Source organism: Amphiprion ocellaris, chromosome 20 (assembly GCF_022539595.1).
Source record: "Amphiprion ocellaris isolate individual 3 ecotype Okinawa chromosome 20, ASM2253959v1, whole genome shotgun sequence".
Classification (NCBI taxonomy): domain Eukaryota; kingdom Metazoa; phylum Chordata; class Actinopteri; family Pomacentridae; genus Amphiprion; species Amphiprion ocellaris.
In genome coordinates this window covers 8,710,890-8,735,837 of record NC_072785.1, presented here as the reverse complement: position 1 = coordinate 8,735,837, position 24,948 = coordinate 8,710,890, and the positions used below count along the sequence as shown (strand labels likewise).

Here is a 24,948-nt window from a genome sequence, read left to right as displayed (position 1 = left end):
AATATAGATCTTATTTTGACCTACTAAATTCCAAAGTATAAGCAACAAATTGTCACATTTTACAAGCTGCAACTAAAGAAACTTTGACATGTTTTCCTCCAAGATGTCTCATTGTTTATCAGAATAGTTGCTGAGTGATTTTATGTTGATCAACCAATCAGTTAGTTCATTAACCTTTTTGGGTCCAGGTGCAACTATACAATTATTCCATTTTTCCATGAATACTTTACATCTAAAACATTATTTTTAAAAAAAAATGTTTTGTCAAAGATAATGGAAAAAGTTAATTAAAATTCCATTTTATTTCCACAAATACATAGTTAGCTGGGCATGAAATGAGAAATCCTCTGTAAAGAGCTTTTACCAGTAATTTTTTATTTATATTTTAGCAGTGATGTAAGTTTAATTAATTACATGTTTCTGTAATTTGACTAATTGATTGATCGAGTTCATGGCCGCTCTGCTCTAAAGTAATGATCTCTTTGTTGTGTATTGTCGAAAACACTTTAACAGTCCCTGGTAGACAAAGCTAATGCGCTTTTCTCAGCTGAATAGGTTGGTCTCTAAACATTACTGAAAATACTGCTCACCATGAATCTAGCCAGTTGAAGTTACCTATTCTAAACTGTCTCTTTCTCTTTGTCTTGCCATTTGTGTCACCTAGCCAAGATTTGCATACTCTTACCTCCTTGAAGCAGTGTTTTAAACCAACCATCTGCTTCACTCAAAGCTCACTAGCCTCTTCTTGTGATCCCTGAGCTGCAGTCTGTATCTGGGCAGTTATTATTCCCCATCCTCAGCTGCCTGTACATTATTGCTACATAACAGCATTTTTTTTCCCTTCTCGTGCTTTGACATCTGTCTGCTCGGATTAGCAGGCTACTTCCGCTCCCGTGAAATCTTGCCACTAGATGATTAGGAAGTAATAATGGGTGTAAGGACTAATGGCCTCCGCGAACAGTGTGCGACTCTGTGTTTGTGTGTGTCCTGCCCTCCGTCCTCTTCATTTCTTCTTCTCTATTAGAAGTGAATATGAGGTAGGCTGGAAATCTGGGCCAAGGTGAGAGAGGGAGCCCAGACAGATGAGAGAGGAGCAAATTAGTCTCTTTCTGCTCCCTCTCCTACAGCTTTCCCCCCCTCTCTGAGCTGCTGTCACACTTCTCCCTCTTTCCCCACCTTACCCCTCCTCCCATTTGCCCCCCTAAACCCTCCCTTTCGTCTCCCCCTTCACTCTTGCGGCTCCATTTTGCGTCAGCTGCAGCCAAGCAGGCAGCCATTGCACACAGAGGGGGAGAAACATTCATTGCCTTTTCCCTGCCTCATCTGTCTCTTTTATGCTTCTCCATAGTGTTGCCCTTTTTTTCTCTCTCTTATGATCTATTTATCCTTTATTCACAGAGGTAGTTCTCAAGAGATTGAGGGAAAAAATCTATTTTTCAGCAGAGATTTTATCAGTTTGTGCAGTTCATACAGCATCCTTCCCCTCCCCTCCTTCTGTGCTAAGATCAGACTTTGTGTGCTGCAGAGAACGAGCGTACAGTAGTTTGTGGCAATAACAGATGGCTGTATGTTTATGAGAGTGTGTGTTTGCGAGGCAACATGACTACGTGTCTGACTGTGTCTTTCTGTGTTGGATGGGTAATCTCCCGTGTGACATAATCATAATCTGGTTAAACCAGACGGCCACAGTTGGCCTCAAGGCTGCTCCACATTATAAGGCCAAGGCTCTTTGGTCTCAGTATGTATGGAGGCTGGCACCATGATAAAGTGCAGTTATTGTCTTGGTGGTTCAGCTTGTAGTGGTGGCCCAGAGGGACTGACTGTGGTTCAAGCTCACAAGTCAGGCTCGGATTGGTCTTCATTGTGGAGAGGCTTTAAAGGCTTAAGAGCTTGCTGATTTTTATGTGTTGCAGTTGAGAGTGGTGTGACATTGTTACTATTTGTTTTGACTTGATTCAAAAGCCAGGACTTGTTCCCACACTTGTCAGAAGAACAAAGACAACATAATGAGAAGTTCAGTTTATTAGATTACATCAAATGGACTTATTTTGACCTCAGAAACTGGCTATTTTCAACAAAAAATATCACTGTACACTACCTGCATCACATCACACTGCAGACAAACAGATTTACCGACCCTCTGGCAAATATAGTGGAGCATTCACCAGCTCAGTGCCTGATATTTCGTTATTTCAGCTGTCTAACATATGAGACAACAAAACAACATTTTTTTTTTAAACAGCAGCATATTAGCTTGCAAAATTAGCTGAACAACTGATCCTTTATTGAAATGGTTGCCAATGCATTTTCTAATCCTCAGCTAATTGATTAATCTATTTGTTGTTTCAGCTCAAGTGCAGTCAGGAGTAAACAGTGTCTCCTTTTACAAGATTGTACTCCTTAAATGTAAAGGTTTAAAAGTATCTCTTTATCTCTGTTTCTGGTACCTGTAAGGTTAATTTTCCTCTTTGGCTACTTGTAATAGGATTCTGTCATACTTGGCTTTATACTGTTACCCTAACATAATAAGAAATGATAGTACCACAACTCTGACGTGGGGATGCAAATAGGGTGGCAACTAATCAATATTTTTTATTATATGTTCATATGTATATATTTTCTCAATTAAATGATAAATCATGTCGTCTATATAATAAATGGCAAAACTCCACTGAGACAGCTTCATTGGCTTACTAAAACCCATAATATAAGCAGCAAATCCTCACATCTTAGAAGCTGCAACAAAAGAAACTTGAACATTTTTGCTTGCAATATGTCTGCTTATCAAAATAATTGCTGATTGATTTTTTTTGTTGATTAGTCCATCAATTGACTAACCTTATCAGGTTTGGATGCAACATACCAATAATTTTGTTATTCCATAAATCGTTTACAGATTAATAAGATTAAGATTATACTCCTTAGAAGTAAAAGTGCAGTGTCTGTCAATGCGAAAGTTTCTGGTACCTGTCATGGGACATTTACATCCTTATTTTTTCCTCTTGATAACTCAACATTTCAAGATTTGTAATTACATCTTACTCAATTCAGATTCAGATTCACTTTATTGCTTATCTCCCATGTGATGAAAAGGAATGCAGTGGTTGCAGTACAGTGATTTGAGTCGCAACCAGTAATGTCCTAAATGCGAGTATTTCCCATTTATTAAGGCACCCTTCAGTGAAACACTGTTATACTATACTTTAAAAGCAATATGGATGATTAACTCGTGGCTGGCATGGTTGCCCTTCACTAGATTTATCTTGTATCAGTTTCAACTAAATGTTCTTGAACTGTGCAGAAATGAAGTAGGTGCATTTCAGTTCTTTTTTTCTCTTGAGTTGCAAAGGCGTTAACATCACTTTACTGTCATTTTAATTTGAACTGACAGGTGTTAGTCTTAATGCATCTCTTGAGTTGACATACCTCTGCTATTCTGCAGTTGATTTCTATGAAAAAGCATCACAAAATGCAATAATAGAACTGTCTTGAGAAAGTATTTGAGATGTCATGCTGTTAGCGTGCCAGCTTAGGTGAATTGAAGGCATTGTTTGTACATGATGTATCTGTTTGGCCTGTTGAAATTTCCTGTTTGTAGTTGGTTATTGCTGCAGCATGTACAGATCATACAGGTTAGTGCCTGCTGTTACCATAGTCTGTTTCTGTTCCTTTTTTTTATTTTTTACAAGCACAGCAGTTCTGTCTAGTCTGCAAATGTGTTTCTACAAATGCTTACTCCTCTAATGTATTGTTTCTTGACTTCCTTTCTGGCATTGCCTCTAATGCTGTGCACTGGGTAGCAGTCATTTCATCCTGTACTTCGCACACCAACACCTGGCAACACTGGGAATATGAGTTCAAGGCTTTGTGTTGCACATTACAGGATGAAGTTGGTTTGTGGATATATGTGTTTTGACTTTCTCTTTACACCACACAAAGAACATTTCTGTATTTTCTTCCCAGTTTGAAGCTAGATGATTTAGTTAATTTAGAACACACCAACAGAAACAAATAAGCGAGATAGAAGTCCCACACAGCGGGGGGTTTGTATGAAAGCAAAACTTAGTTAAGCCAAAACTTTTTGGATCTTTTTCGTAGTGGTTAGTTAATTAAAAGTAATGGTAGGGTTTGTCTAAAAGCACTGTGTATTTTCACCACTATGAAAAAAAGATTTCTGCTCAGCTCTCTTTATTTTCTTCTTATTACTTTCTAGCATGAATAACATACTTCATGCAGACTTACCACACATTTTAGACATAAACCCAAGATGATCACACTTTCCAAACTATTTGTTCATTTTTTTGGCCACCATGCCCCCTACCTTCCCTCCTCTGATGTATTTTGCAGATTTAAACTATGAGACAGTCTGCTGCAGTTAGATACCAGTATGTAGTAGAAACACTACTATATCTGATGCAAACTGAAGCACTATCAGTTAAAAAAAAAGCATTGCTTGTGCTGGGTATGACAAGTTGAAATAGTCTTAGATAACTGAAATATTTAACATTGGCATGTTTTACTAATCACACTGTTGCATGGATCTCATTGGCCCTGCAGCTGCAGAATGTTAAAACTGAGTCACTTATTCAGAGTTGAACTGTTGACTCGATGTTGGCCTCTCGCCAGAGTGTTTTGTAGAACAGAAAAGTCCTCAAATTTACCAGTTTCCCTCCAGTGGTTTGTAATTGCAGGCACTGTGCTACTATATTTAATTATAGAAGTTCATCATATGTCAGTTACTACCACTGATTGCCATTCACTGTGCTGTTAAGTCGTTCCTGTGAGCACTTCAACCTTAATTACATTTATGCTGTCGCTTACAGCTTCTCACTGCGCCTTACAAGCATAATGCCTATGACCTTGGCCAATTGATTTTGTAAAATTCAAAATGCAGAGTTTGACTATAGCAGGTTAGGGCCAATAACATGCTAGAAAAACAGTTTTTTGAGGTCGTCAGTTTTTGGTTTCTGTCTTTATTTTTCTGCCAAAGCAAGCAGGGAGATGTTTCTGCTGTCTTCTTATTTCCAGCATTTTCTGCACTCTTGAACAGGATTAATTGAAATCCTTTCAAAAGCACAGACATATTTTATATTATTAAGGCTTCTTAATTTAATTAGCTGTCAGTGACGAACCAGTCATTGCACTCTATCGTGCACAATTTTTCAGTCACCTAGAGTGTTAAAAAACAGTCTAACACAGAACTTAAATGCTGTAAAACAATGTTTCATTATTCTTTGGTCAGTTACTTTAAAGTATAATTTTTCCAGTTTTATACTAATTTCATTTTAGTTAAGATAAACACTACAGTTCTTTGTGTTTGTACTAAAAATAGCTTATTTGGGAAAAGAAACAGTTTGACATGTTGGAAAATGCACAAATTTAACAGACATTACATCAAAAACAGGTCTATGTAGAAATGTAGAAAAGCTTGACTTAACAAAGTGTTGTCTTCAAACAGCTGAGCATAGTAGTGATAATAATAATAATAATAATGTTAAGTGGGGCTACAGTTTACAGTTGTTTTTGTTGATGAATCTGGTGATTAGTCTCTCAACTGGTCTAACACTTTTTCTCAAGGCCCAAGGTAATGTAAAATTAAACACTAAAAAATCTAGAACCAGTGACTGAAGGTTGCTTTTGCTTGACAAATTATTGAATCTGTTATAAAAAGTTATTTAAATTGTTTAAGCTCTATTATGAACCTTATTTAAGATCACAAGGTAAAAACAAAACAATAGAGTACACAGTATTATCTGTGGGGAGACTGATATGCTCTCAAGCTCAGCACAACACAAGAAGCTGTCTGACTTAATTACAGGCTTTTTGTGTTAAATACACACATACTACAGATGTCTGGAGGGCTATATGACACCTAGCCAGGTGGTTTACACATTTTTCCTTGTAAATTCAAGTCTTTTTCCTTCAGGCACTTGTGGGAAAAAGGCTATTTTCACTCCTGACAGACATCATCAGTGTGTTAAAGCCTTTTTCTATCTACATTTTTTCATTTAACACTACTTAAGAGTTTGTGTTTTTTGTAACTCAGCAACATTATATACATGCATTGAGTTGAGCTCAAAGCACATTTGTCCAGCTCCTGGTTCATTCAGGTCCCTGTGCAACTTAGACCTGCTGCTTAGAGGATTGACCCTCTCATTTTCCTATCATGCGATGATCCCTCAGGTCACCTGCTCCACCAAGATTCAAGTTAATTGAATCCATTTAAATCCATCCAAGCTAAGCTGCTCTGATACCCTCGAGCGGCCAGCATTCACACTTGACACTGCTGCAGCACTCTTGAGGGATAAACACAAGATGAATGAAGAGTAAGACACTTCACTCTGCCTCTTTACAACATCTTAGTGCCTTTATAAAGAGTGGTGTTAAAAGTACATTGCAGAGACCACAGTCTGACAGGAGGGAGAGGAGATACGGAGTATGGTTTACAGTTACAGATAACTGCTGAGGCTGATTTGGGTCAAATTCTCCTCAAGCTCAAAGTGTCAAGATGAATTGTTTTTGAGAAAATAATGAGCGGTGAATGGCCGTGGTGTAGAAAATTGCTTCATTTGAGGTCTTTTACTGGTGATGTTGCTACGGAAACCAACATCATAAGTGCTTTGCAGGGTTCAACTTCAATTTGTGCAGACAAAATGGTCAATCAGTTTTTAATAAGTCAGCCTGCCACAATGTTGTCCAAACCACTTTTTGATTATTACCACAGAGAAAGGTGGAGAAGTTAATCCACTTCAGCCTCAGCTCAATGTAACATCGACTCAGCAAGTCGGCAGCTGTAGTGTACAGAGACTGGAGAAACAAAGTTAAGCAGCTTTAGCGTGTGCCATTCAGCTCTGCAGAGTGCTGCATTCAATGAGCTTACAGCTGTAATATAAAGAGAGAAAAATTCCTCTCCAGTTTCCTTTCAGTTGATTTTTCCTCTGTAGTTTTTAAGTAAGCCAGTGGACAGTTTTCTATGTAGTGACTTTTGCTTGTACCCAACTTTTGTTTGCTTCAAGGCCATCAATTTTGCTTCACTAATGGGCTCGTGGCTTCCAGTCTGCCTACATGGCTTATTAATGTGAAGTTACTCAAAACTTTTCACTTTCACATGTTTCAGAGCTGAAATATAGGGACACCGTGGCCTGCAGTTGTGTTGTTTTTAATATGTGACTGCTTTTTCACAGAAAGAGTTCACTTTTTTTGCTTTTATAGCAATGGTTTCACCACTCCTTCAGTTGCATGTTCCAAATCAGATTTAGGTTCTAAGTACGTATTCTGTTGATTCTGTCAAAAAAATCCTGTTTGCTTCTTTCGTTGGAATAAATTTTTTTGTAGCATACATATGGTTGTCGCATGTGTTCGGCATTGACAATGAAATTGTCCTTGTGACCCTTTGACCTCTTGTAGAATCTCTTTGTGCGTTCATTGTCACCTTACTTTGAAGTTTTGCTTTGTGCCATCTATCAACCTGAGTGACACAGCTACTATAAAAACAAGGTTTATTGTGAGTCGTAGCTTACTTAACGTGACAGTCCTTGTCTTGCAGACAGCCCAAAGATTTATCTTTTTTTTGTCTGTATTTCTTTCTTTGTGTAAAAACTGACAACTTTTTAGTACATTTACACATTTTTTCTATGTGTGGCCCCATCAGGACATTTTGTTAACATCTGCTACAATGTAGGATCACTGTTTCATATCCTATAACACTGACCTCACTCATCCACTTACTCTCCAGACTGGAGCATTGAGGGAAGTACACGTCTGGCAGGCTGTATGTCCTGATCCAGTCTGTCAGTTGCGCTTTAATATTGACCGTAGAGACAGAAATAGCATCCAGATTGGCTTTATTGATGGCTGCATATAGGATATGTATCGTGTCTGAGTAACCCGTCTTTGCTTCTTCCTTCCTGATCTTATTAGTAGGGAATCCAGTCTTGTGTTTTTAGAATCTCAGACACTGTGCAGTTGTAGCCCACAGTGTTGGAAACAGGGACCCACCACACTACATCTCTGGAGATAATAGCCAATTATAGCAGATGCAGTCCAGGTTATAGCTGTCAGAGCAATCGGCCAGCAGGGACCACGACAGCAGTGAAGGTGTGTGTGGTGTTGTGTGTGTGTGTTAGCTGAGTTTTCAGAAGGAAAATATGCAGCCACCAGTATTTTCCACAAAGTATACTGAGCAGAATGCGTTTGAAAGCAATAGTCACCTTACTGTTACAACCTGTGAAAGCTGCTGTGTAGTGTTTCAAAAACTTTGTAGCAAATTCACATAGTTGAAGGCAGAAATAGAGAAAAATTACATTTTATTTGAGGTCGGGAGTGCAGGAAAAACTTGTTAACCACAACAGGGGTTAAACTCATGACTTTAACGTTGGTAGCACAGCTCTCCAACCAACTGGTCCAATTGGCTGTTACTTTAATACAACACAAAACTGATTTATATTTTGATGAGAGGGACTTTTTTTTTTTTTACACATTTTAACAGTCCTTAGGGATATAATTACCAACAAATTCTAACTTATATTCAAAAAGAAAACAAATACTTTTGGATCTAACAAGACAGCCAAATGCAACTCTATAGCTGTGTACCCGACTGTATATCCATTTACATATTTTCACACCTAGGTGAAACCTGACCCTAATGCTAAAAACCCCAAACTTAAATATCATAAAAATGTATTGCATTGAAGGAAGTTAGTTGATATACAGCAAAGGAAATCATAAAATCAGTGTCGAGCAACACATACACTGTAACATTCTTCAAATTAATCCATGAGTTTTAACTGGCACTCTTGTGCCATCTTGTTACGCTATCGTCTTCTGATGTGGTTTACTGACAGGAAAATTGGTGCCACCAGATTTTCTCCACATAACAACTCCCAATATTTGCACTAGTGGATGGAAACACTCATTTATTAGTGTTTTCTCCTGCTGTTTTTCTTTGCATGCCGTTAAGAGTTTGTGCTACATTTGGATGGAAGCCTAGATACTGTAGAAAAGTTCTGCAACTATTGTTTGTCTGGACTGAAATAAGTGTTGGGCCCCCACGGCTACTGGTATCCTCACTGCTGAAGTACCACTGAAACAAGTGATTCTGAATCACTACCAGCTGTGGTGGTACTGCAGTGTGACTGACCCTGCACTTTCTGATCTCCCTTTAGAAAAAGGGGGTAAAAAAGGAAAGAAAAGTTCCCTCTGTAGATCAGTTATCCTTCATTGTTGCAATGATAGTGCAGCTGTTGTATACTGGAGCTCTTCTCTGATGTTAGCAAAAGTGTCATTTTTCTATATTTCTTTTATGAAAGTAGTGTAGTTATTTTTGCCTTGAGACTAGAGCCTTATTTCAAGTGTCATATTTGATGAAGTCAAATTATTCAACACTGCTTTCATCCCAGCAAAATCTTCACATTTGAAGTGCATGATGTGACCATGAAAGGCATCAGCTTTGGTGAAAGACGCTTTGTATAACTTGATTTACGCTATTCTGTCAAGGTTTTTTCTCTGTCTCGCCACAGAAGCCTGTGGCATTGGAACTGATTTATTACTCTGGATATGATTTCACCCCATCACTAGCTGGATGGGTCATACATTTTCAGGTTTTGCCATGCATTTATTATACTCACAGTACTTCTGTTTCCACTCTGTCGTTAGCTTAGTCATATAACCTGACAACAGAAGTTTCACTTTGTTATTTTGCTTAAATGTTGCTGTCGAATGATGACCTGTTTTGAAAAGTTATAGAAAGGAAAGGCAACAGATCCGTCTAATCTGACATCAGTAAAATGGAAAAGGTTTCTGAAGCTATCTGACCATCTGTCAAGCAGTTCAGATGGAGTAAAAAAAAACAGCTCAACCTTATCAGACCAAAAACAGGACTGCTTTAAACTGCTTTGGAGAGGGCTTATGGCTTCAGGTACAGAGATGATTAAATATAATCTGGGAAGGCTGGTTTTAGTAATGGATTAATGAGATGAAGGGCTTATTAGACACCATCACAATCCACAGCAGTTATAGTACCATTTCCAACTGTAAAACATTGTCACGGTTTTATTCTCTTATCATCACAGTGGCAAAGAGAGCAACAGAAACACACTTGTTAATGATGCTGCATTGCATTGGGTCAAATTTAAGCAAGGTTAAAGTTTTTGTTGCATTGTCTTTTTGTTTGCTTGTTGAAACAAATGCCTGTATTTTTTAATCCAGTTGTGTTGCGTGTCTGAATACAGTTGTAGTGGTCCAAAAGCAGAAAAGAGAAAAAATAACTTTAATGGCTTTATTGGTGGCTTCACTTGCAGGTTTCCTGTTGTTTTTGATACTAGTGTGAAATGAAATATGATGCCGGAAGTCCAGCTTGAGTAGCAGATGAATGAGTTAGAAGGCTTATCAGATGCCAAATGCTGGACAGTATTTAATGATATTCAGTATTCATGTTATTTATTATCAGTCATCAGTGCAGCACCTTAGAATATGACACTGGTGGAATTGCGTTTATTTTTCTAAGTCCATCTCTTATGGCACCTTTGAGATCAATGCAGTGGTTGCATTTAAATTTTGCTTGACTGTATTGTAAATGCAGCCTCTACCTCATTGTGGCTCTGAATTTAAATAATGAAAGATTGATTAAATGCAACCTTAAGTTGGCTCTTCCAGTCATCTGCCCAGGTTTTAGCAGCATCATGAATGGTGTCTGTAAAAGTGGAGACACCAAGTTCATTTTACTTTTATGCGGAACATCATCATAGATTTTTGAGGGACAGAGAAGCCAGTCTGAAAACAACTTTTACCAACACTGGATGACTCTTACGAGACTCTTTAAGTCAGAATTCACGGAGCACTGACTGGTTCTGTAAGTGGTCCCGTTCTGTTCTGTTCTCCCCCCTTACTGTGGTCCCTCCTGTCTCCACTCAGCCAATCAAATATGCCATCACCGCCGGGCTTATGACCCACACTAGTTGCTATAGCAACACCGGCCTGCCTCCCAGAGAACATGTCATGCATGTTAAGTGGTTCTCAGATGCTCGCTCGTTGTCTCTCTGTCTTGTGTTCACTCTTAAGTAGACACACACACATACACACTCATACACACAGAAGATAAAATGACTCGGCAGACCGCAGGTAGTCATCATTAAGGTTTTGTTTAAGTGTTTCTGAAGCAGCTCTCGCAACTGCACCGCCCAACCTTTGCCTGGTTAAGCATGAGTGGCTACAGTTACATGCTGAATATCTTATGAAGTGTACCAGTGTCTAGATGTAGACCAAGATGTAGTGTCCTGTTGCAAACCAGTATAGAGATATGTACTGTTTTGATAGTTATCCATGATATTCACCTGTGCATGCCTGAAAGCAATGCCAGACAATGGTTGAGCTTCTCCAAAATAATATCTTCCAGTCAACCTATAATCCTCAAGTCGCGTTAAGAAAGTTGTAATGCCTAGTGTCCAATTTTTGGAATTTATTTAATACATGCTCAACAAAATCCCTTTTGACAAACATAATTAGTTTCAAACAGAGAAGTTTTCATCTAATCTTTTATGGCGCTAAGCTCCTAATGTTCCTCATAAACCAGACAAAATATTAGTTCAATCTTTCTGTTTGAAGTAGCTTCATAAAGTTTTATTATTCTAACTGGGCTGCAATTCAGTTTGGTAATTTATTTATGAAATCCTCGACTCAATATAAGCCAAGTCAAAGTTTCTCCACAGTTTTTGTAGAGATCAGCCTCCCCCGATGCTGTTTGACACCGTTAGAGATGAAATGTACACTTGCACACAGTGTGCCTCGTCAGCTGGAATGTCAGAGCAAATGTTTTGAAGTGCTTCAAGTAGAGGAACTGCCCTCCAGCCAGCTACCTGCCACACAACCGCTTGCATTTATATTGCCCGAATTAAAATCCTCTCCTGGCAAGTGTATTTGTGTTAATAGCATTTTCCTTGTCCCATGCTGTTTGATGTAAATACTATTAACCTTTCTTACATTTGCTCGTTCTTTAATATTATATAGCACGATACTGTGATGTCTATGCTGTGCATAACTAAGTAGCTGTGTCGGAGCCTGTAATGATAGTACAGCATAAGTCAAGGCGTACCATAATGATGATGTTAGTTTTTTGCACAGTGCATGAAGCACCTGTCACCTTTTCTATCTAACCAGCTGTCTATGGTGGCTAGGACTTTTACTATTCCTCCTGTGCAATATTTAAAACTTTTTCACTGGCAAAAACCTGCTGAAAAATACTCATACTGTAGGCGGTGCACCATTGGTGGATCAGATATTTTGTGATGTAACCACCATCTATTATATTGAAGTAAACTGGTACTGAAAGTTGGGCTGTCATTCTGTTCCTCCACTATTTTTAAGCAAAAATGCAAAATAATCATTGTTTATGAAAGTTATTGTTTTTTTCAGACATTTGAATTTGCATTATGTTTGTAGCATGCCTAACTAGACGTTTACCATTTTACAGTGATAACATGGCATAGTTTTGGGTTGAAATGGTAAAGATTCGGACCTACTAATATGCAGAGCAATTGGACAAACAAGTGCTGCAAGGCTGCAATGGAAGAAATACATTTCATAATGCCATAGTGTAATAAACAAAAATGTGGCTCTACATGTATAATTTATTGTTCTCCTTTGGCAGCAATACTTTTCATCTTGTTTAACATTGTGATTCATTTGTCAAGATTGTTTGTTTACATTTATGTAAACCGAACTGAACCGAGAAAGGGTGAGAGAGGGGGCAACATGAATGCAGTTGGCAGTTTCTGTCCTGTCCTCCAAAATTGAGGAGCAGTTCAGGAGACTCGCTGCAAATTATTCATCGCCTCCTGTTGAAGCTGCTACACTCGTGTGTATTTGTGTGTGTGTATTTGTGTGTGTGTGTGTGTGTTTGTGCAAGTGTGAGGAAGCCAGAAAGGGTGCCAGAGTGCTGAGAAAATGAGGAAAGCCAATGTGCGTTGAGGATTATTTAGTTGTTGGTCGATAATGGGTCAGTCGGGCTCACAGCTCGCACACACATACACACCCTTTTCCCGTTGCTCTGTGTAGCTCAGGACTGAGCGAAAACATGACAAGAGAATTGATTCAAATGAAGTTGGCTCTTGTCCCTTCGGTGAAAGATAATCTGATGATGCAAGGAAAGGCGAAGCATGTTGGGGGTAAAAAAAAATAAGGGCCAGCTGTCTGTGAAGTGCAGAGGGATGATGGTGGAGGTGGAGGTGGGGTTAGCATCCCCAGCTGGAGAGGGGCAAGTTGTTGGGTTGGGTGGTTGTGAAATTACATAATAAGAGCAGTCCTGCCTCCTCTGTTTTATGCTCTGTCAGTCATGTGAGGCTGCATGAATGTGGCTTTAATCCAGTTACTCAGCAAAGCTTAGCGTGCAGTCCCAACTGTGTAGTGTCGTTTCATTGTGCACATGGTGCCCTGCATCAGCATTTTGATTATTTTCAGCCACAGCTGGCTCTCTGGATGATGTCAGGTGTTTTACTGGGATTTATCTGCAAATTAAAATCACTCAAGATGATGAGACTTAATGAGATGATAATTCATTAACACCAGCATCATTGGTCAGTGCCCTGTCAATTACAGACAGATTTACCGTCATTTAGAGTTCAATCGTTTTTCCCTAATAGCTTTTTTTGACAGTATTTCTGTTTTTATCAGGTGTTTTCTGTCTCTGCCTCCACATTTGCATGTCCCAGAGGTTGTAACCGTCACCAAAGGAAGATCACTAGTACCAAAATTATAAGAAATAAGAATGAAACACAATATTTTAACTAGTTTTTATAATTGGGATTTCATTTATTCTGGCATAAAAGATATTTTTGTTTATCCAATGGTCAGAAATAACAGGAAAATGCACAGATTCATGTCAAATAAGAGCACAGACTTGATGCATTTACTGTTTGTAGACCAGACCGTGATTATTGTCATGTGTAGACATCCTCCAAAACAAACCTATTGATAAGTGTGCAAGAGGAATATGTTGTCTGAAATAATCATATTACAGACTGTAATTATTAAAATGATTATCAAAAAGTTGAACTGTTTGATGATAAATATATGCTGACATTCCAAATAAATACTAAAAAAAAGAGTATATATGTTATGAAAGTAATGGTTGTTTTAGGTCTTTTTTTTTCTTTATTCCCCAAGATATATAAAAGTGACACATAGTTTTGCAGTCAGTATGTACTTCAAGGCTCCAGCCAAGAAATACATGTGGTCATGCATCATATACTGGTCTCCTAAAAGGGTGGAGATGTTACATAATTTGCAAAAATATTTTTTCTTTTGCATGATATGACCTAGTCTTTTTTATGAATCCTGAGGTCCATGGTATCAACTTTTAGCATTTTTTCTCTAGTTTTGAGAACAGTAAACTGCAAACAGATATCTGCCTTGTATGGAATTATATTGGTACTGAAATGAGACAGGTATGAGGGTGGAGGCGGTTGGGACACGGCGGTTGGGACACGGGAGCAAAGCAACTTTCATTAGGAGTTTGACATTGCTGAGATTAAATATTGCAATGAGCCTGTGAAGCTTGCAGCAGCCATCAGATGTCACCACAGGGACTTAGTACTAGGGCTGCCACAAACGACGCGTCGACGAATCGCCTGAGCACGATACGTCATCAAAAGCGGAAGTGAGCGCGCAATGCAACAGAAATCACCGTCCGAGTGGCGCGCGGAACACGCATGGACATCCGCGCTGTATCGTGCATATATAGTATATGCACGATGCGGCGCGGATGTCCGCGCTGTATCGTAAACGCGGATGTCCACGCTGTATTGTGCATATATAATATATGCATATACTATATATGCACGATACAGCGCGGATGTCCATGCGTGCTCCGCGCGCCACTCGGACGGTGATTTCTGTTGCATTGCGCGCTCACTTCCGCTTTTGATGACGTATCGTGCTCAGGCGATTCGTCGACGCGTCGTTTGTGGCAGCCCTACTTAGTACTGTACCCTATGCCCTTGCATTCTCACTTGCTGGTGCAGCCATGATGGAAAAAATTGACACATTTCCTGTAAGTCATGTAAGACTATCATTAACCAAGGAGGTGTTGGCTTTTGATCATCTTTCTTTAACAGGCATGACTATCTTGAATCATCTTTCTTTTTTGGTTAATTTTCAGATATCAGAAGCTCCTGTGTGCTGCTGTGTTTAGATGTGCTGACCTTGATATTGTACAGAACTGTGTAGCAATAGCTAGTGCTAATAGAGGCTTGTGGTGTTGGTAATGAGAAATTGGTTACTTGTGCTTATATAAGTAAGTTGAACTGACACTGATCATACATGTTGGTATAAGTGAGTGGATATGAAAGTCGAGTTCAAACAAGTCTTTGTGTAACTGTTTATTATTAGGCTAAAACTTAAGAATTTTATGTTTTTGTAATTTCACTCTGTATGGAAACAATTTATGCATAAACGTGATAAACTTGCCTTGCTGTACCTAATGAACATTCAATAGTATTCCATGGACCATGTTCACATTATTACAGTAGCAAGCGCCAGCATAGAAAAAAGGTAAATATGAGATTGTAGTTGAACTCCATTGCATGTAAGGTGTATCATTGATTTTTATATGTATGTAATCTCTGAAATGTGTAGAATCTGAATCTGTAATCAGATTTTCACTTGGTATGCTTTATAATGGTGTAATGTTGACTAGAAAAGTGGACTTAATTTGACCCGAAAATTTTCTTTTGAGTAAAAATAAAACTTTCACAGTACTAGTTAGAAAAAAATGAAGTACATATTTGAATTCCTCATGAAAACAGCTTTCAGAATATATATACTTTTACTATGCTGTGATCAGTTGTTCCAATATTATGGACATTTTTCAAGGAAAACCCACACGGCTGTCAAATTTACCCTATGTAACGCAAATGAGACCAACTTAAGACGCATGACCATGTTGTGTGTAAATTTTATTCACATACTTCAATCTATAGTGATAACATTTGTAAGCAGGCTATGTGTGATGTTTAAATGACTTCATATTGCTTTTTTATTTTAGTATTTTTTTTAAAGTTTTCCTGTTCCTTTCTCTTAACTTCAAGTATTGCCTATTCCCCGGATCACATGCCAGCATCTAAATTAAATTTTGTACGTTTACAAGTTTACTTGTGACTGGCAGAATAATTTAGAAAATGTTCGATTTTTTTTTTTTTAATTTAAAGGGTTTGTTTACGTAGACATCAGGTTTTACATGACTATGCCCAGTTTATGGGTACAGAAAGATATTTTACAAAGCAGATGGATTTGGCATCTTTATTGTGGTATTATGCAAATCAGCATTTCCTCCTTGTCCATACAAATGTTTGAGAACTGTTCCGCGAGCTGCAGGGATTATTTCCCATACAAATATATGTGCCATGATGTCAGTAGAATCAGGTCTCTCTGTGCTTTTTTAGGTCTTGTGTCTGTCAGTAGGAATGATAACTGGAAGGTTATGTGCATACCAGCAGGTTATACATCAGCTGTTAACATACATTGCCCTCTCTTGGCTCTGGTTGTTATGAGATTTACTGTTCAAGTGTATTAAACATTATTAAACAATCAATTAATCACCCTCCAGGATTGCAGACTTTTAACAATAGCCTCTCTTGCTTGTGATTGAATGATTGAAATCCTTTACACACCTGTTGTCTGTTTCTCACAGTCTCACAGTTTGTTCAGATGATGGCTTGGCTGTGTGAGAACAGTGAGCCAGACAGACGACTGTGTTGGTGTGTGTGTCTCCAAGTGTAAGAGAGTGTGTGTAGTTCAGCATGGTGAAACGGGGCTCTCCTGCCTGTGCTATTCCACAGTGCAAACACTGTGTGGAAGACAGTATTTAAATACACACTCTCTTAGCCTGCCCCCTACTGTTGCCCAGACCTACATTCAAACACACACGTATGCACTCACACACACTCTGGGGAAAATACATCCCTAAAACACTTTGTGGGTGATCAGAACTCGATTGGAACTGAGCTGTGGCTTAATTGAGTGTTAGTTGATTTTTCTAAGCCTACTTTCCCCAGTTAAAACCCAATTAGGCTGTTTGGAGATAGACTTTGGACAGAGGACTTTGTGGATCATACTGCCTCTTTTGGTTGAGTGTGGTATTGCTCAGCCTCAGCTTTTTGCTCTTATTAGCATATGAACAGATCAAGGAATAATGTTATAATTATAACTTACTTGCAAATCTTTTTAAGGGAGACTCTACCCTTGCAGTCAGCTATGGCTGCAAAGAATTTTTGCATTGTTTAATTTAGTTTGCACCAAACATGAAACCTGGGATTTTCACATGTGCTGTTTTTTGTTTTTTGTTTTTTTTTTTGCGAGAAATCCTATTTCTCCCAACTTTTGTGGACCTTTAACTAACTTTTTAAAAATTAATTGCAATGCTTTGATTGACTAATAGTATGTCTCTGTCTTTTTTTATCACTCTACTTCCAAAAAGTTTAAAAGTTTTGAACTAAAGTTGCCCTTAATTTAGTAAATTAAGTCCACTAAATTGGACTGGTATTTTTTTCAAAGAAATGTGTGCGGCTTGTGCTCAACTTGTTTGACAACACTTCTGTGTGCAAGTCCTCTCTATACAACCCACATTTTGCTATTGTAGTTCTTAAATTGGCCAGTTGGTGTCCTCCTTACCTCATTTCCAGCTCTACATCCTATTTTGTTTGAGTGAAAGATTGAGCTGTCTCTTGCTTCATTCAGTGACTATTTACAGTTATGACACTTTGGACACTGAGAATTCAAATATAATATAAACAATTGTAACAACTGTCAGATGTATATTACCATTAGGACTATATAGAGCAGTTGTTAGTCACAGTTTATTCAATAAATCACAAATTATTTGAGGCAATCACTTTATTACATCATAATAGTGTGACAGCTTTAACTTGAATGTATACATGTTCATGTGTTGCATTTATTTGATAGTGTATCTGCCTCAGAGCACCGCTGTCATTAAGGATGCTACTGGCTAACTTTTGATGAAACGCATATTATAATCTTTATTTTCTTTATTTTTGTTTGTTTTCTTTCAGGAGCTAAAGAGAGTTAAGTGCCAGAGAGTCAGTGCAGTCCGTCCTGGAGGCTCTCCTCCCTGCCCTTCCAGACCTCCCCCCCCTCCTCCAGACTTGCCCAGACTTGTGCCTACATCTTCCCATCCGAAACAGCTCAGTCCTGAAGACACATATAAAAAGAATTGCACAGGTCTACAGCTCCCCCACTGACTAGGATGATCACCTCGGAGCTTCCTGTCCTACAGTGAGTACAAGACTTTATTTCATGATTGGCAAGTGGTGAACTTGATGTGAGCTGCTCATTTGTATTTGTTTAATGTAACCTTATAATTTTATTTATATATTTTTGGTTATGTTGCCAAGTAATTAATTGCACTGGTATTGGTATTAAAAAGGTCTCTAAAAGTCCTAAATTTAATTTGGTGATCTTTGTAGAAGCCCTGTTCAGTACAATAGATAAAAAATATTTTTAGGAATAGCTGTTATTCAAGTGGTACATCTGGTAAGTTTATATGTAAACATTAGTTCTGAAATGTCATTTATTTTGTCGGGTGTCTGATCTCAAAGGAAATAGTCCTTGTAAAAGCACATGTGATTGTGTTAGTGTTTGACTTCGCTAAAACAAGTAATTGGTTTGGTTTATAGCCCTGTTGTTTTACTTCTCTGAATAACATTGTCTGTAATTTTGAAATTGAACATTTAATTTGCTCTGTGGATGAATAAAAGCATATGTGTTTTGCTCTTTTAGGGACTCGTCAAATGAGTCTGGGGCAACAGATGCAGTGGGCTTAAGCATGAGCATGGGCGAGATGGAAGATCCAGAGGTGAAAGGCAAGAAGAAGAGAGGGAGGCCTGGAAAACAAGCACCGGTATGAGTCTCTATCAATGCAATGTGTGTTAAGAAAGAAGAAATTAAAGAGAAAAGAAGTTTGTTGGTGCACATGCATGTTTATTTTGGAAGAAGTGCAGTAATAAGCTGTTACGTTTCCCAGTGTGTATGTTTGTGTTGGTTCTTTGTTTGTAATTGATATTTCCCTCCCTCACAGGCATCTAATAAGAAACCCCGGAAGTCGCCGACAGACAAAAGTGTGGGTGTGACCAGAGGGCGAGGGAAAGCCAATGGTGTGGCTCAACATAACGGCGATGGCGGAGACCCCGTCACTCTGTTTGAGGTGGTCAAACTGGGCAAGAGTGCCATGCAGGTGCGAGAACATAGCTGTGATTTTCATTTTCAGAAATCTCCATACTCCAAACTGCAAACTTCTATGACAGTTTCGTTATTTATTGTCAAATTATGGTTGTTTTACCTTATATAGATAGATGTATCTCACAGGATCCTTCTTTTACACATACAGCACTCAGGTTTAACAGTGCTTCTAATCAATCTGAAATTTCTTTCAGTTGTAGCTTTTACTCTGTTGTTTAAAACTTCTTGAATTTAGCTGTTTAGAATATGTGAAATATATTTACTCACTTCCCATGTGTGTTTTGGGGCGAATACTAAAGTGACACAGAAAGAGCTAATAGATGCAGAAGTGTAAAATTCCCACTATTTTTATTTTGTGTCTTTTTTTCTGTGTGTTTGAACAGTCTGTGGTGGATGAGTGGATTGAGTCGTACAAACAGGACAGAGACTTGGCGCTGCTAGACCTTATCAACTTTTTCATCCAGTGCTCAGGTTGCAAAGGTAAGGCTACAAAGCTTTAGTATACTGAAAGCTGTTGTTCTGTGCATATGTCTCGGCTGACTCGAATAACAAATCTGCTATTATTATTCTGTAACCAGGCACTGTGAGAATTGAGATGTTCAGGAACATGCAGAACGCAGAGATCATCCGTAAGATGACTGAGGAGTTTGACGAGGTAACTGTCTACCTCAGTCTACACAAAACACCATCATATAAAAGTTTGCAAGGATGTATATATCTATTTATTGGCAGTAATAATACTTTATATTGCCTTTCTGTAAAACATTTGTGCACAGTGTGTGCTTTTCTCAGGTTCTCATTAAAACAAAAATAGTCCTGCACAGGAAAATGAAAGCATCAAATATGTTTGATTCCTGCATGTTCTTTCATTATTGTCCTAAACTGCAGATTGGGTCAGTTTCTTTTCATCTCTTAAAGTTAGATAGTACTGTATTTTAATTTCTCAACACGAAATGCATAAAAAGAATACTCATAAGCAGGTGCAAAGAGAAATTGCACATTTTAAGGTGCAAATCACGCAGTTTCTATATGTTTTTTTTTTTTTTTTTTTTTTAACGAACGTCTTACCACATTACAAGTTTTTGACATTACACAGTACAATAAGCAGAGCAAAGAGTCACAAACAAATAGTAGTGGTTAAAGAGATGAAAGGAGTTCTGGCTCCTAGTTGGTAACAAATACATTCCTCCAACCATAAAATCGCAACAGTGTCACTGTCACGAAAAACAATCTCTTCACAACTGTTTCCAATCATACACACATGTGTGGCACAGGCAGAACATTTGTTTTACAGTTCAGTAACAGCAAGTCATTTCTCAACACAACACAAGAAATCGGACATTGATTTTAGAATATCCCCCAAACTCTATGAAATGTCACCGGTCGTATAGTATCTCTACTTAAGTACTTCTGTAAATGTGACACTGAAGTGAGTAATGTTTGCAGTTTTTGATGCACAGAAGCTTGTTAACACAGAGGCTTGAAGCCAAATTGCCTTGTTGAAGGATGGTAAAGTCACTGTTATCACTGTGTTTTTGTCAACAGGACAGTGGGGATTATCCTCTAACCATGCCAGGCCCAATGTGGAAAAAGTTCCGCTACAACTTCTGCGAGTTTATCTGCGTGTTGATCCGCCAGTGTCAGTACAGCATCATATATGATGAATATATGATGGACACTGTGATTTCTCTCCTCACCGGACTTTCTGACTCTCAAGTGCGAGCCTTCAGACACACCTCCACATTAGCAGGTAACAATGAGATAGTCTTGGAGTCTTTGCAAAGACAGTAAAATTACTAAAAAACCTGTGGCTTAAAATGTTAAGGAAGTGTTTTTGGAACTTTCTGCCTCTTGCACAATTTAATTTAGAATTGTACTGAGAGATAGAAAATGTCATGAATCCCAGGAGGAAATGTTGAATGCATTTGAGTATGTGTTTGAACTTCACTTGTGCATTTTTGTCTCTGTATAGCCATGAAGTTGATGACTGCGCTGGTAAACGTTGCGCTGAACCTCAGTATTCACCAGGACAACACACAGAGACAGTATGAGGCAGAGAGGAACAAGATAGCCGGCAAACGAGCCAACGAGAAGCTGGAACTGCTACTACAAAAGAGGAAGGAGGTTCGATACAATTTTGGTTTTTTTGCAGTTGTTTAATGGAAGGCATTTGTGAGTATCTTCAAATAGTCATAGGATACTAACATGTCTTTGCAAAAATCAAGAATATATAGTTGAAAGTTAAAATCTCTATCAAAAAAAAGTTTCTTTAATCATGAATGAGGATTAATGGTTTTGATCATAATTTATTTTCATTAAACTAATGCCGTACTTTTTACCTGTATATCAAAATCTTACCTGTAGCTTTGTGTTTCTCTTTCTGCAGCTTCAAGAAAACCAGGACGAAATAGAGAATATGATGAACTCCATCTTCAAGGGTATCTTTGTGCATCGCTACAGGTACTTTGTAGTTGCCAGCTGCTCATTGACATTGTATAGTCAATGATTAAGTTTAATAGCATTAACTTTGAACCAAAAAGTGAACACATTGACAGTTGTGGTCATTTTGTCTCCCAGGGATGCGATTGCTGAGATCCGAGCCATCTGCATAGAGGAGATCGGAGTGTGGATGAAGATGTACAGTGATGCATTTCTCAATGATAGCTACCTGAAATATGTCGGTTGGACACTACATGATAGGGTGAGCACACACTCACACAACCATCTGTCTGTTGACTTTTCAATCATGTTTCTCCAGGATTTGGTTGATATTTAGCTGCACCTCTACTGAACGACTCAAGGGCTCTAGTGATATTTGCACAAAGACAGACTGGTCCATTTTTAGCCCTCCATCTGCTGATTTTATTTGAGATGTTTGCTTATTCTGATCTGCGTCTTCTTTTTCAGCAAGGAGAGGTGCGTCTGAAGTGCCTGAAGGCTTTGCAGAACCTGTACACAAACAGAGAACTGTTTCCTAAGCTAGAGCTTTTCACAAACCGCTTCAAGGTAACACCAGTAATAAGAATCGCTCTGACTTATCTGTTGTTTTTCTGCTGATTTATTCCAATTCTTTGCTGCTGTGTATCTAATCAATTCTGTATGTTTTGGCAGGATCGAATAGTATCGATGACACTGGATAAGGAGTATGATGTGGCTGTAGAGGCCATCAGACTGGTTACGCTCATCCTGCAGTGAGTAACTTCGATACTTTTCTCTACGTCTACCAGTGTTCTCAGTTGGCTTCTTAATTGTCCTCAGTCACAGAGATATCCAGTCACTACAAGCCCAATATGATTTACGTTTTTTCTTTGAAGCAGAGCTTAACTAGGGTTGTTCTGCAGAGTCCATTTATCTGAAAGAGTCTTCGCAATCAAGCAAATCTTTTGGTTAGTTTGTTGTGAAATAGGGCACTTTATTGACTCAAGTCACATTTTCCTCAGAATTCTACTTTTAACACAATTCGCTTAACTCCCCTTCAAATTTTCTGGTCTTTCCAGCTATTTGAGTATTAAGTGTGAACTGTAGCTTTGTCCCCGGCTCTGAGCCAATCTCCACTTACTGCATAATTCTAAAAAGTAGACAACAGTCTGAGAAGGGGGCAGATGTGGATGTGGGAGGAAGGAGTTGTTCAGTGACATCCTCATGCCAGAGAAAAATGTAGAACTACACAAAATTTGCTGTGCCTTTCCCATAGAGGACTGCTTTGAATTCGAGGATTTTTCTCTCCAGAATCCCTTAAAGTGAACATTAGTAGTGGAGCACCGTGGTGGTTCCAGACCAGATCAATTTGAGCTGTTAGCTTCAGATGGAAGCCAGAAATCTTGGAACCAACACAGTGAAAGTGCAGGAGAGGATAGGGGAAGTGTATGAGTAGTAACGTAATGCTGGTTAGAAGGAGGGCAGAAAGAGGGTCTGAAGGGGAAAAAAATGCAGTTCAGTTCTTCTTCAGCCTTCTATAGCACAAGTCCAAACCATTGCTTCAACATTTAAAAACACTAAGTAAAGGGTTCACAAACAATTGCTAAAATTCCACTATATAGAGGGTCTCGATTAGTATATATTTCGAACGGAGTGCATTTTCCCAGACTCCCACTCAAGTGGCTGAGAGAGGTGATTAGAGGGCATTAGCATTCTTTTTTAGTATAAATGTCATGACGTCAATAAGTTTCAAATGGCTGACTGTTATCTGCAGTTGGTGTTGAAAGGTTCAGAATGATGCCAAAAAAAAAATGTGACTAAGTGTGCACAACCTCATGTCATTATATATTTTTCTGCAGTGTTATTTTGATTCTCTCACTGCAAAGCCAGTATGATTTATATGGACATTTCTGCAGTGGATGTAACTCGTTGTGATTTTCTGTTGCAGGGGCAGTGAAGACGCTTTGTCCAATGAGGACTGTGAGAATGTGTACCATCTGGTTTACTCTGCTCATCGCCCAGTGGCTGTTGCTGCCGGAGAGTTCCTTCACAGAAAGTGAGTCCAATTTTGAAATCTTGAAATAATTTTGACCTGAAATATTGGCTGTCCTCTGGAATGCAGTTTTTATTCTCTTGTCGAAATATCTATATGATCTGCCTGTCTAATTTGCTGTTTAATAGCTGCATTTACACTAATGTATTTATCATTTCCTTCTGGGTTTCTTTCTTTCCACTTTTGCAACACTTTTCTCGCTTCCTCCCTTTCTTTGTATCAGATTGTTCAGTCGCCATGACCCACAGGCAGAAGAAGCGTTGGCAAAGCGCCGAGGAAGAAGCAGTCCCAACGGAAATCTCATCCGCATGCTGGTGCTCTTCTTTTTAGAGAGCGAGGTAACATTCACACACTTCACACAAACATGCATCTTGAACAGACCAGCACATGTGCAACCTGTCACTGTTTGGTACACACAAAAGTATTTTACATTACATGTTTTTGTGTCTGCAGCTCCATGAGCATGCAGCCTACCTGGTAGACTCGCTGTGGGAAAGCTCTCAGGAGCTGCTGAAAGACTGGGAGTGCATGACTGAACTTCTGCTGGAGGAGCCTGTGCAGGGAGAAGAGAGTAAGACTCACTGTTTCACACACTGTTCTCTCTGGAAACCTGTGAAATAGCTTCAGGCTACTTCACGTCAGGTACAACATCACAGCTACGAGCCAGCTTTAAGAGATGATGTAATAAAATCTTGCATCTTGAGACTCAGTCTCTCTTTTAATCCCTCTCTCTGTTTCTGACCTTTGCTGTCAGTCGGTTTCACTTTTGTTCCAACATTTGCACCCCTCTCCTCTTCTTGCGTCTTCCTGATTCCTTCTGTCTGTCTCTGCAGTGTTGTCAGACAGGCAGGAGAGTGCGCTAATAGAGCTGATGGTGTGCACCATCCGACAGGCAGCAGAGGCTCACCCACCTGTCGGCAGAGGCACCGGCAAACGGGTGGGTCAAACGTACACGCATCATACCTTTTAAACACTTTTACAGCTTTGAATTTTGTATGAAATGTGAAATTAATGCAATTAGAGAGCAGGTAAATACACCAGCCAACATAGCAACACTTAGAAAAATTTGGAGAAAATTAGGTCAGGGTTTTAACTTGTGAGTAAAAATGCTAAAGCCTATGATATCCAACTGTAATGTTCTGGATTTGTATTTTATTTCCTATTTTCTGCACTATGCTTGTTTGTGTATTTATTTTTTGTCATATTATATCTTACCTTTACTGGGCAAC

At 38.8% G+C, this 24,948-nt stretch overlaps 1 protein-coding gene across 1 annotated transcript in view; it reads left to right on the top strand.

Annotated features, from left to right (window-relative positions):
* stag1a (stromal antigen 1a) overlaps positions 1–24,948 on the top strand; it is a 44,183-nt gene that overhangs the window by 10,066 nt on the left and 9,169 nt on the right. The window contains exons 2-16 of the mRNA XM_023262510.3: positions 18,063–18,285; positions 18,790–18,910; positions 19,088–19,243; positions 19,632–19,728; positions 19,827–19,903; positions 20,794–20,998; positions 21,221–21,372; positions 21,635–21,708; positions 21,826–21,949; positions 22,156–22,254; positions 22,360–22,439; positions 23,615–23,722; positions 23,943–24,057; positions 24,173–24,290; positions 24,553–24,656. Coding sequence (XP_023118278.1) covers positions 18,257–18,285; positions 18,790–18,910; positions 19,088–19,243; positions 19,632–19,728; positions 19,827–19,903; positions 20,794–20,998; positions 21,221–21,372; positions 21,635–21,708; positions 21,826–21,949; positions 22,156–22,254; positions 22,360–22,439; positions 23,615–23,722; positions 23,943–24,057; positions 24,173–24,290; positions 24,553–24,656 — 1,659 coding nt within the window. The 5' untranslated portion in view covers positions 18,063–18,256. The remainder of the gene's footprint in view (positions 1–18,062; positions 18,286–18,789; positions 18,911–19,087; positions 19,244–19,631; positions 19,729–19,826; positions 19,904–20,793; positions 20,999–21,220; positions 21,373–21,634; positions 21,709–21,825; positions 21,950–22,155; positions 22,255–22,359; positions 22,440–23,614; positions 23,723–23,942; positions 24,058–24,172; positions 24,291–24,552; positions 24,657–24,948) is intronic.